Below are 13,274 nucleotides of genomic sequence, written 5' to 3' on the forward strand. Positions count from 1 at the left end.
CACTCAGGACAGGGAAGTGGCTTCTCCCCCTCCTGAGATCTCTGATGTGTGTAAAGACTGGATGTCTGTGAAAAACATTTCCCGCACTCAGGACAGGAATATGGCTTCTTCTCCGAGTGAGATCTCTGATGTGTGGAAAGACTGGACTTATCTGAAAAACATTTCCCGCAATCAGGACAGGAATACGGCTTCTCCCCCGTGTGAGATCTCTGATGTGCGGAAAGATGGGACTTCACTGAAAAATATTTCCCGCACTCAGGACAGGAATATGGCTTCTCCCCCGTGTGAGATCTCTGATGTGTGGAAAGATGGGACTTCTGTGTAAAACATTTCCCACACTCAGGACAGGAATACGGCTTCTCCCCTGTATGAGATCTCTGATGTCTGTAAAGATGGGACTTATCTGAAAAACATTTTCCACACTCAGGACAGGAATATGGCTTCTTCTCTGAGTGAGATCTCTGATGTGTGGAAAGACTGGACTTATCTGAAAAACATTTCCCGCAATCAGGACAGGAATACGGCTTCTCCCCCGTGTGAGATCTCTGATGTGTGTAAAGACTGGATGTCTGTGAAAAACATTTCCCGCACTCAGGACAGGAATACGGCTTCTCTCCTGTGTGAGATCTCCGATGTGTGGAAAGATGGGACTTCACTGAAAAACATTTCCCGCACTCAGGACAGGAATATGGCTTCTCCCCCGTGTGAGATCTCTGATGTGTGGAAAGATGGGACTTCCGTGAAAAACATTTCCCGCACTCAGGACAGGAATACGGCTTCTCCCCCGTGTGAGATCTCTGATGTCTGTAAAGAAGGGACTTCTGTGTAAAACATTTCCCACACTCAGGACAGGAATACGGCTTCTCCCCTGTGTGAGATTTCTGATGTATGGAAAGATTGAACCTATCTGAAAAACATTTCCCGCACTCAGGACAGGAATACGGCTTCTCCCCTGTATGAGATCTCTGATGTCTGTAAAGATGGGACTTATCTGAAAAACATTTCCCACACTCAGGACAGGAATATGGCTTCTTCTCTGAGTGAGATCTCTGATGTGTTGAAAGACTGGACTTATCTGAAAAACATTTCCCGCAATCAGGACAGGAATACGGCTTCTCCCCCATGTGAGATCTCTGATGTGTGTAAAGACTGGACTTCTGTGAAAAACATTTCCCGCACTCAGGACAGGAATATGGCTTTTCCCCCGTGTGAGATCTTATATGCACAATAAGATGGTATTTAGAAGGGAAACACTTCCCGCACTCAGTACAGGAAAATCTCTTCTCTGTTGGAAGGACGGCCCCGTCCCTCACAGTCTGAGGTTCCCCAGGATAAGAGGAATACGATGGTCCATCTACACTGTGTGGTGCCGGATGGACATTTGAGGTAGTCGGGTTTTCTCCTGGACTATACTGTGTGATGTCCTCATCTTCTACTTTACAGTCTGGAGACAAAGTGAGACAATCCTCTGAGGTTTTCCTCATCTTCCGTCCATCTACTAAAATAGAAATACAGCGATTATTACTAGACATGACCGGATTGGTTCCTGCTGGATTCTATAATATCAGAATGATGTAATGTACAACATAGAGTATATAGTGCAGGGGGGAGATATATACCACCGCTCAGAGGCAGGTCCTGGGAACTCAGAGATAATTGCTTCAGGTGAAGGGACACGAGTGCGAACCACAACATGCAGATAAGTAGTACTTATGCCACGTACACGCAATCGAATTGCCCGGTGGACTTAGTCCTTTGGACCACAGTATGCCGGACAATTCGATCGTGTGTGGGCTCCAGCTGACTTTTTCATCATGAAGTCTGCCGGATTTAGAAAGTAGTTTTGACTCAAAATTTGTCCGCCGGACTTGGCTTTCAGCGGACAATCCCTTTGTCAGTATACTAGCCCGGCGGACTAAGAATGACGCATGCTCTGAAGCAAGTACGAGAAGGAAGCTATTGGCTATTGAACTTCCTTTTTCTAGTCCCGTCGTACGTGCTGTACGTCATTGCGTTCGAAATCGCCAGACTTTCGGAGTGCCCGTGTGTGGCCAAGTCCGTTCGTTAGAAAGTCCGGCGGATTGTTTGCCAGACCAAGTCCGGCGGACAATTCGATCATGTGTACGCGGCATTAATGTCATTAACCTTTCTAAGAGGCCATCGAATACGGAAGAAACACATTTGTTATACAGAGGACTTCATTTTTGTCCTAATAAACATTTTGGCCTTTTTAGAACCATTTTGGATATGAATAGATTTTCCTGGAGTTTAACTCTTTAAATACATTATTTTCCGGCTCCTTCAGATAATGGTGAAATCCCCGTCGGCGACCCTGGGCCGGGTGAGTCTCCTCCCTCTTCTCCTATATTATTTAGAGAGATTTGTGCTTTACAGGATTTAACTAATCTAATAGAAGAATCTCGTCCTCCCCGATTGACCCGACTTATTGATATTTCATTTAGAGTCAAATCTGACTTTTATCCTGTGGGGTCACGGGGGGAAGGACTTGGATCTCTTCCAGAAAATGGTGGAGAGGGATTTGACGCGCTTGGCTCAGAGCTGACGACGGGGATCAGTTACTCAGAACTTATCCCCATTAGAGAGGACAGCTCTTAAATCACTGGCAGCAGATAAGGATATAGTTATTAAAAATGCGGACAAGGGGGGCACGGTGGTTGTTTTGGATTTGCATGTTTACAAACAGGAGGCTCTTCGCCAACTATCAGACTCATACACTTATCAACCTCTCCCCTCTAAACCTACTTCTGCTTTCAAAAAAGTATTAAACACCCTATTGGAGGGAGCAGTCCGGGCCGGCCTTTTCTCTGACAAGGGAAAGGATCTATTTGTTCCTACACACCCTGTCACTCCTTTTTTCCATTACCCAAGTCCACAAGGGTCTTATTCCACTAACAGGCAGACCAATTGTCGCCGGCATAGGTTCGCTTAATGAACGCTTGGGTGAGTGGGTGGATAGTCAGTTACAGCCTCTGCTCCTTGAACTTCCAGGATATTTGAGGGACACTAAACAACTCCTTAATAAGTTACAGAATATCCCATGGCATGAGAATTATAAATGGATCAGTTGCGATGTTGCCAGTCTTTATTCTAGCATCCCGCACCATCTAGGACTCCAGGCTGTGGCCTGGTTCTTGAAAAGATCCAATAAACACTCTTTACTTCTTCAAGAATTTATCTTCCATGCATTGCAATACCTTTTAACACATAATTACTTTATGTTTGACGGGGGGTATTATCTCCAGAGATGCGGGGCCTCTATGGGGGCCAAATTTTCGCCCTCACTTGCCAACCTTTATATGGGCTGGTGGGAGAGGTCCCGCATCTTTGGACAGGACTCCGTCCACATCAGGCAGCTTTGTCTCTGAAGATCTTACAATTCCCCCTCAAGGTAACTAGTAAATGGGTCCTCTGATCTCCTACCAGATCATTTCTTTATTCATGGACCTTAGTCAGAGAGTGAGGAAACAACGAGAACTGTCTTTTATAGGAGTGACACTGATGAGGGGATTATAGGACGAGTGTCCCCTCCCCCTCTATCACTCATTGCCATCTTCCCAACACAAGAAGTCCTGACCTTCCTTATTTAGTCCATGATTTAGTCATGAATAACAGCGGGGCTGAGCCCCACCAGAGGTCAGAGAGTGAGGATGGGGGGAGAACAACCAAGATGAAGACTGGACTGATCCTGAAGACCCCCATCATTGGGTTATTGACTCCTCCCCCATTATCACTTTCTGTTTAAGGTTCCAAAGTTTGAGGATGTTATCACATTATTAGCTACAGGTAAAAGTCTGTTCTCCAATCAAATCATCAGATAAAAAATGTCCAGCTGGTAGAAAATGGGTGTAACGAAAGAGAATACATATTATGTTTGTATATAGCAGTGGGTAGAGGGGAGAAAGCAGAAGTCAAGACTATGTAACGTACAACATAATGTATAGGATACAACAGATAGGACTATATAGTATCAGAATGATGTAATGTAAAACATAGAATATATAGTGCAGGGGTCAGGAGTATATAATGTACAATAAAAATTATACAGTGTAAGGGTCGGGACTCATAATATTGGTATTCAGCAATCAGTGGAAGCTTAAATATTTACTTGAGACAGGTTGCAGAGGTCCCACACAGTTGCCTCCCATCTCCTGAGACTGCACTCAGTGACTTGGGTCTGAGACTATACAGACATATCCCTCCACCCGGCACAATTATAGTTACATAGTAGGTGAGGTTGAAAAAAGACAGAAGTCCAACCTGTGTGTGTGATCATCAAACAATAGAACAAGTAATCCTGGGTGAATTGTTCTGTCAGAGATCATGCTAAGCATGAGGTAGAAGACCCAAAGCACATGCTCAAGGTACCTAGGTAGAGCAATATTTATGGTGCCAGCAGAACCCGAGAATTTCCATAAATCCAGTCTAGATCCATAAATTGTGTCTGCAGCACAGAGGAGGATTATCCCCCAGTCCCCGCCCTACCTGGACCAATCAGTGAGCAGTATGGGTGGAGGGATGTATTTAGTGTTAATGACCCACCTGTGCTGATCTCTGTAGGAGTGTCCTCCTCTATAAATGTCCCCGTTATTCTATCCTCCTCCATAGACTGCTGATCATCCCTCACATACCTCTCTTCTTCTTCTGATTTCACCTCAAATTCTATATCCATTGGATCTCCACTCTAAACCAAGAAAATGAGAGAGAATATCATCTGTAAGACAGAAGATTTATTATTGTGACATCACATAGAAAATCCACACATTGTCTCCATAAATCTGTTATATAAGCTCCATCCCACCAACCTTGAGGTAACAGTGGGGGATGGTGTGATCTTCCTGTGTGGAATCCCGGGAATACAGAGGACGGGGACATCTCTCTGGTGGGTTTCTGTAGCTGGATGACTCCACCATGGTGTCCTGGTACAGATCTTTGTGTTCTTTTAGAGACTCTGACTCCTCCATCACCCCATCCTCATCATCCTCCTCTTTTATCTCTTCTTTAACCTCAACTTTAGAATCTCTCAGGTTTCCACTCTGAATATATAATAAAAATGACATCAATGGTAACAATGCAGATAATGTACAGATCCTAATGATACTATCAGTGATTGTTCCTCATCTACCTGATGATGGTGGGGGATGGTGTGATCTTCATGTGTGGAATCCCGGGAATACAGAGGACAGGGACATCTCTCTGGTGGGTTCCCATTACTGGATCCATCTGTAGGAAACACACACACTGACTGAATACATTGTTTCTATGTGTTTATCAGATGATGGGGGATCTAGGTGGAGCCTCCGTACTGCTCTCTCCTTTACAATAAAGTCTCCTCTTACCCGGTGATGTGAGGGGCGGCTGATTGTTCATCATGACGTCCTTGTAGAGATCCTTGTGTCCTTCTAAATACTCCCACTCCTCCATGGAGAAATAGACAGTGACATCCTGACACCTTATAGGAACCTGACACACACAATGATACAGTCACCATCCAGACACATCCCTTGTCTGTTACTGGATAATGTCCCAGAATTCCCAGAATCCTCCTCACCTCTCCTGTCAGCAGCTCCATCATCTTCTTGGTGACTTCTAGAATCTTCTCCATGTTGTGTCTCTCGGGTTTTAGGGAGTCACATGGAGGCACTGTGATGGTCATATGATCACCTGACTTCACAAGAGGAAATCTCTGTATTGGAGAACCAATAGGAATATCATGTTAGAATCCCAGAATCCTCCTCACCTCTCCGGTCAGGTCTGTGTTTTATTAATAGAGATAAGAGTGATGTCATGTGACCTCCCAGAATCCTCCTCACCTCTCCAGTCAGGTCTGTGTTTTATTAATAGAGATAAGAGTGATGTCATGTGACCTCCCAGAATCCTCCTCACCTCTCCGGTCAGCAGGTAGATGATCTCCAGGGTGAGGTTTAGTATCTTCTCAGTCATGTGACTCCGGTCCTCCTCCATCCTCATTGGTGCCGTCATCTATGAAGGTTTCCCTGTAGACAGATAACAGAGAATTATCTGGATTGGTTGTGCAATAATAGGATGATGATACCAGGAGGTAATATGAAGGTCAGTATATATTTAACTAATTGCCAACTGCCCGCCGCAGTTATACAGCGGCAGGTTTGCTCTCCTGCATGGATCGCCATTCCTGCACGCTGTGGGAGCGTGCTCGGGTGGATTCGATCTATTCCGGCAACTCGTGATTGTACACAGGCAGAATGTAAAGAAGGCATTTCCCGTTCTGCCTAGTGACATGTCAGAGATCTATTGTTCCTAGTGATCGGGAACACTGATCTCTGTCATATCACTGGTAGCCCATCCCCCCTACAGTTAGAACACGCTGAGGGAACACATTTAACCCCTTGATCGCTTCCTAGTGTTAGCCTCTTCCCTGCCAGTGTCATTTTTAACTGATCAGTACATTTTTATAGCACTGATCAATGTAATAATGTCACTGCTCCCTAAAAAGTGTCCTTTGGGGTCAGAATTGTCCGCCGCAATGTCGCAGTCCTGTTAAAAATCGCAGATTGCTGTCATTAGTAGTAAAAACAATAAAAGTCCCCAAATCTATCCCCTATTTTGTAGATGCGATAACTTTTGAGCAAACCAATCAATATACGCCTGTTGTGATTTTTTTTACCAAAAATATGTAAAAGAATACATATCGGCCTAAACGGAGGAATACATTTGTTTTCTATATTTTTTTGGGATATGTATTATAGCAAAAAGTAAAAAAAAGGGTTTTGTTTTTTCTAAATTGTTGCTCTTTGTTTGTTTATAGCGCAGAAAAAAATGCAGAGGTGATCAAATACCACCAGATCTATTCTGGCAACTCGCGATTGCCTTGTACACATGCAGCATGTAAAGAAGACATTTCCCGTTCTGCCTAGTGAAAGCTCTATTTGTGGGGAAAAAGGTTGTCAATTTTGTTTGGGTACAACGTCGCACGACCGCACAATTGTTAGCTAAAGTGACGCAGTGCCGAATCGCAAAAAATGGCCTTGTCATTAAGGGGGGTAAATCCTTTTGGGGCTGAAGTGGTTAAGCACTATGGTCCCCAGTGGGGAAATATTTAATCTGGACAGTTTAGTGTTCACTGTGATTCTTGGGGTCCGGGAGTCTCGTAAAATTTGGCCTCCTGGATCACAAATTCCATTCTCTATGTTGGGTGTGAGATGAGGAGGAGTTCCAGGAATCAGGATAAAGGTCAGGACAAGCAACAGACGAGCGCATCCAAGAGATGAAGCCGGGGTCACTACACAGAAAATCAATCCAAGGAAACAACAGGCAGGACAAGGAATAGCAAGAAGGAGCTCAGAGACAAATGAGAATATTGCTCAGCCAATGGGAGATGATCTCAGCATGACTTAAAGTGGTTCTAAAGGCTCCAGGTTTGTTACCTAAGCCTTCATGTATTCTATGATGATACACACATATATAGTGTGGAAACAAGAATACAATAGTGCAGCCTCGTAGGGTTGTCACCTCTTCCCATTAAAACCTAACACATATGAATTACACGGGTTCTGAGGATAATTAAATGCAGATAAGGCACTAAGTGAGTTCAGCCACAGAACCTGTGTAATCAATATGTCTTCAGTTTTTATGGGATGAGGTGGCAACCCTTGTGCTGATCCCCCTGAAGGGGTTAATCTGAGGTTCTCACACTATATATGTGTGGATCATCATCTGCTGGAGATAAAAGACATCACAGTGACTATGGAGGAAGAGGACGGACATGACGGGGCTGTGATGAATGAAGAGTGCAGAGAGAGAGCACACAGAGGCGAATCACCAGGAACCCGACACGCGGGCGTTTATTGGGGGACTCGGGGTACAGGCAGGAAGAGAATTAGTCCACAGAACACACAATAGACACAGCAATGAAGAGCGATCCTCAGGGTGGCAATAGGGGACATCAAAGGGGAAGTAGTCCACAGGACAAACAGAAGGCACAGCAATGAAACGTGCTCATCAGGACAGCAATATGGGATAGCAAAGGGGCGTGATAGTAGAAAGGGCAGAGCAGTGTTTGGTACAGCGGGGGTTAAAGTCCTTGACACATGGGCAGAGCAGTGTTGGCACATCAGGATAGAAAGACACAGTAGAAAGAAACATTCCTCCGGGTGGCAATGTAACCCCACACAGATAGTCCATGTAGGATGGCCCAGCAGAAATGGGGATCCCCTACTCAGGGATAGAGATCCAGGCAGGCAGGGCTAAGTCCAGAACAGGGCAGATATCCTGGCTGACAGGGGTAGGGCCTAGTAGCTGAAGCAGGGCAGGCAGGGTGAAGTCCATGGGCCCTTGGAGGGGGTTGGGAGGGTCTGACCACAGCTCAGCAGCACAGACAATACAGAACTATATGTCCAGGGTGCAGAGAGCAGCACCCAGTCCATACTGACCCATCAGACTCAGCAGTTCTAAGCACCTTCCAGTGAGGTCTGCAGCCATCAGCTCCTCTCTGTGTCCATCATGGAAGGCGACTCTCACCAGACTGACCCCCTTCTTTGTGTTGTGAATTCAGCCAGAGACCTTCCCTCAGATTCAGGTGGTGCCGAGGTGTCTGGCTCTATCCTGACACAATATACAATCATTTATGTGCTTCTTACTGAGGGAGCCTCATGTCCTCCCCCTGTGGGGACCCCGGAACTCACACTCCACATTATACCGATACACTGACTGCGTTATACATTGTATCCCGATTAGAGATTGTCCATTTTATAAAACTAAATACAAACATCTAATACTTCTGACCTTCACTAAAAGGGGGTTACTGGGTGTAAATAGAAAATAAGATCTTATTACCTCCTCTGCTACTTCTTCCTGCAACGTCTCCTCTCTACTTCCTTCTGACTCACCTCTTACCGGGAACTTCCTGTCCATACCTGACATCACTTCCTGTCTGTACCTGACATCACTTCCTGTCTTCCATAAAGACTTCCTGTATTCCATAGAAACTTCCTGTCTGGGTAGAAGTGAGATTACCACCTTGTGGAGATCAGAGGAACTGCAGCCCTGAGAAACATCTGGTAGTGTGAACACGGCCTTGTGTTGTGTGTGTATGTACTGTATATCCTTATAGATGGGTCATCTCCACTCCCACCAAGGGCATAGAAATATATTACTGCTGGGGGGGGGGGAGACATTTTGGTCCCTTTGATTTTGCAGTAAAATTGATGTCAGATTTAGTCATGTAGAACATCTGTTATATGGATACAAAGAGCCCCAGCCGAGAGTAAAAGGAAATGGCTCCTGATCCCCAGATTTGGGCAATTATGTCACCAATATGAATAGAATAAAACCTGCGCTATGTGTAACAACTCAAATACCTACAGAAATAACGTATACCGGACTGCTGCTGTAACAAAGGTAAGTGTTCCCTTTATCAACTAGAAGAGCATTATGTGTCACAGCGCTGTCCTATTGTGTGTGCACATAAATCATCACAAATACACTAAAATATGTGGAGACATTCATATATAAAGTGCTAGGGGCTCAAATAATATTCTCTGCAGATCTACTACTTCCACTTTACACCTACTTCACTGATCTTATGCTGTTTATCAATAAATGAAGTAAACTGATCCATGTGCAAATTCATATACAACATAAAGTGCTTTGTGCTCATGATGCTGTTCCCTGCAGATCCACTGCTTCCACTTTGCATCTACTTCTTTAACCACTTGCTTACTGGGCACTTAAACCCCCCTCAGTCCCAGACCAATTTTCAGCGCTGATGCATTTTGAATGACAATTGCGCGGGCATACAACACTGTACCCAAATGAAATTTTTATCATTTTTTTCCCACAAATAGAGCTTTCTTTTGGTGGTATTTAGTTACAGCTCGGAGTTTTATTTTTTTCTAAACAAACAAAAAAAGATGCAAAAAAAAAAAAAATCATGTTTTAATAGTTTGTTCTAAAATTTTGCAAACGGGTAATTTTTCTCCTTCATTGAAGTGCGCTGATTAGGCGGCACTGATAGGCTGCATTGGTGGGCACTGATGGGCTGCATTGGTGGGCACTGATGGGCTGCATTGGTGGGCACTGATGGGCTGCACTGGTGGGCACTGATAGGCATAGTTAAGGCGGCACTAATAGGCACAGATAAGGCGGCACCGATGGGCACAGATAAGGCGGCACAGATAAGATGGGCACAGATAAGATGGCACGGATGGGTGGCACGGATGGGTGGCACGGTTGGGTGGCACGGATGGGTGGCACGGATGGGTGGCACTGATAGATGGGACTGATGGGCACTGATAGGTGGCACTGATAGGTGGCTCTGATAGGTGGCACTGCTGGGCACTGATGGGCGGCACTGCTGGGCACTGCTGGGCTGCACTGCTGGGCACTGATGGGCGGCACTGGGGTGCAGCACCTTTTAGGCAGATTGTGGGCACTGTGGGTGGCACTGCTGGGTGGCACTGTGGGTGGCACTGTGGGCACTGCTGGGTGGCACTGTGGGCACTGCTGGGTGGCACTGACGGGGGCACTAACTTTTATTAAACTGGCACTGCAGGGGGCAGGTGGGCACTGGCAGGGGGCAGGTGAGCGCTTAGATTATTGGCCGTGATCGGGACTGATGTCCCGATCACGGGCGCCGGTGATCGGCTTTTTTTTTTTCTCCTCGCCCTGTCAGCGCGAGGAGGAATAATAGCCGATTACCGGCTCCGTTCTATCACATGATCAGCTGTCATTGGCTGACAGCTGATCACGTGATAAGGGGTCGGGATCGACCCCTTTCACGGATCGGTGATCAGGCGAGTCTCATGGACTCGCCGATCACAGAGCGCGCCGCGCGCGCCCCTCAGGGGGCGCGCAGGCCGCTCGTACACGGGACGACGTCAATAGACGTCGTCCCGGAAATTGAGATCCGCGCTGTAGACGTCTTTTTACTATAGCGCGGATCTCAAGTGGTTAACCACTTCAATACAGGGAATTTATACACCTTCCTTACCAGACCAGTTTTTAGCTTTCAGCGCTCTCACACTTTGAATGCCAGTTACTCAGTTATGCAACACTGTACCCAAACAAAATTTTTATCATTTTTTTCATACAAATAGAGCTTTCTTTTGGTGTTATTTAATCACCACTGGGTTTTTTATTTTTTGCGACATAAGTGAAAAAAGAGCGAAAATTTTGAAAAAAAAAACACTTTTTTTAGTTTCTATGATAACATTTTGCAAATAAGCCATTTTTGTTCATAAATTTGGGCCAAAATTGATACATCTACATCTCGTTGGTAAAAATAAACCAAATTAGTGGATATTATTTAGTCTCTTTGAAAGTTATAGAGTCTACAAGCTATGGTGCAAATCATTGAAAATTGATCACACCTGATGCACTGACGGCCTATCTCATTTCTTGAGGCTCTGAAATGTCAGGAAAGTACAAATACCCCCCAAAGGTACTCCGTTACTCCGACAGGCTGGTGACAGGTACTCAGGTACTCCGACGGGCTGGTGACAGGCATTCGGGTACTCAGATGAACTGTGACAGGTACTCAGATAGACTGTGACAGGTACTCAGATGAACTGTGACAGGTACTCAGGTACTCAGATGAGCTGTGACAGGTGCTCAGGTACTCGGGTACTCAGATGAGCTGTGACAGGTGCTCAGGTACTCGGGTACTCAGATGGGCTGTGACAGGTACTCAGGTACTCGGGTACTCAGATGGACTGTGACAGGTATTCAGATGGTCTGTGACAGGTACTCAGGTGCTCGGGTACTCAGATGGGTTGTGTCAGGTACTCGGGTACTCAGATGGGCTGTGACAGGTACTCGGGTACTCAGATGGGCTGTGACAGGTACTCGGGTACTCAGATGGGCTGTGACAGGTACTCGGGTACTCAGATGGGCTGTGACAGGTGCTCAGGTACTCGGGTACTCAGATGGGCTGTGACAGGTACTCAGGCACTCGGGTACTCAGATGGGCTGTGACAGGTACTCAGGTACTCAGATGGACTGGGACAGGTACTCAGGTACTCAGATGGACTGTGAAAGGTACTCAGGTACTCAGATGGGCCGTGACGGGTACTCAGATGGGTTGTGACAGGTACTCAGGTACTCGGGTACTCAGATGGGCTGTGACAGGTACTCGAGTACTCAGATGGGCTGACAGGTACTCAGGTACTTGGGTACTCAGATGGGCTGGGACAGGTACTCGGGTACTCAGATGGGCTGGGACAGGTACTCAGATTGTCTGGGACAGGTACTCGGGTACTCAGATGGGCTGGGACAGGTACTCAGATGGGCTAGGACAGGTACTCGGGTACTCAGATGGGCTGACAGGTACTCAGGTACTCAGATGGGCTGACAGGTACTCGGGTACTCAGATGGGCTGTGATGGGTGATGACAGGTACTTTGATGGGTGGTGACAGGTACTTTGATGGGTGATGACAGGTCCTCTTTATTGGGGGGTAATCAGTGTGTGATTGGTGTACACTAGGCAGTAACAAGATGTTACCGCAATCTCCTCCTCACACACGAGAGGTGTGTGAGGAGGAGAACCCGGTAACATCTTGTTACCGCGGTTTGTGTACATTCTGTGACCGGCTGTTATTGGACACAGCCTGTCACGTGGTAAAGAGCCAATATCATTGGCTCTTTACTGCGATCTGGGTTGGGCTGGGTCAGGGTGACAAACCGCATCCCCGATCACCACTCTGCACGTGCCCTAGGCGTGTGCACGAGCGCTGTAACGGCACAATACATGTGACCGGCTGTGATTGGACACGGCCGGTCACATGTATCGGGGGGTGGATGGGGCTGGCAACTACACAGATTGGGGATGGGCTGTGTCCGAGGGACACACCTCATCCGCGGGAGCGGCAAAATACAGAGGCCGCCATATGACGTCCACCCAGGATGAGAGATTCCCATCTGTGGCCTTCATATGACTATGGCCAGGTATTGAAGTGGTTAATATAGCAGCAAATATTATGAGATTAAAGAGGTAGGTGCAATGTGGAAGCAGTGGATCTGCAGGGAACAGCATCTTGAGCACAAAGCACTTTATGTTGTATATGAATTTGCACATGGATCAGTTTACTTCATTTATTGATAAACACCATAATATCAATGAAGTAGGTGTAAAGTGGAAGCAGTAGACCTGCAGAGAATATTATTTGAGCCCCTAGCACTTTATATATGAATGTCTCCACATATTTTAGGGTATTTGTGATGGTTTATAGTGATGGACGAACTTCCGACGGGACGTTTCGCGAACGCGAAATGCGAACGG

At 46.2% G+C, this 13,274-nt stretch overlaps 2 protein-coding genes across 2 annotated transcripts in view; both read right to left on the bottom strand.

The window, feature by feature from the left end:
- The window catches only part of LOC143986903 (uncharacterized), a 1,023,878-nt gene that overhangs the window by 262,922 nt on the left and 747,682 nt on the right, over positions 1-13,274 (bottom strand). The window contains exon 8 of the mRNA XM_077485310.1: positions 4-1,498. Coding sequence (XP_077341436.1) covers positions 4-1,498 — 1,495 coding nt within the window. The remainder of the gene's footprint in view (positions 1-3; positions 1,499-13,274) is intronic.
- Positions 4,800-8,893, bottom strand: LOC143989997 (uncharacterized). The gene is made up of 6 exons (XM_077490237.1): positions 8,833-8,893; positions 5,905-6,014; positions 5,570-5,704; positions 5,358-5,481; positions 5,144-5,241; positions 4,800-5,054 (listed from the first exon to the last, which is right to left on the bottom strand). Exons 2-6 carry the CDS (start codon positions 5,998-6,000, stop codon positions 4,800-4,802), a joined length of 708 nt encoding a protein of 235 aa, XP_077346363.1. The 5' UTR covers positions 6,001-6,014; positions 8,833-8,893.

The sequence above is a fragment of the Lithobates pipiens genome, unplaced genomic scaffold (assembly GCF_037356315.1).
Source record: "Lithobates pipiens isolate NorthernLeopardFrog02 unplaced genomic scaffold, aLitPip1_a1.2 Scaffold_18, whole genome shotgun sequence".
Taxonomy (NCBI): Eukaryota; Metazoa; Chordata; class Amphibia; order Anura; family Ranidae; genus Lithobates; species Lithobates pipiens.

Excerpts from the sequence above, each read along its gene's own strand:
- LOC143989997 (XM_077490237.1), bottom strand. The coding sequence starts at position 6,000 with ATGACGGCACCAATGAGGATGGAGGAGGACCGGAGTCACATGACTGAG. Across the intron at positions 5,705-5,904 it reads TCTACCTGCTGACCGGAGAG|AGATTTCCTCTTGTGAAGTC; the intron begins GTGAGGAGGATT and ends TCTCCAATACAG. Across the intron at positions 5,242-5,357 it reads GCCGCCCCTCACATCACCGG|ATGGATCCAGTAATGGGAAC; the intron begins GTAAGAGGAGAC and ends TGTTTCCTACAG.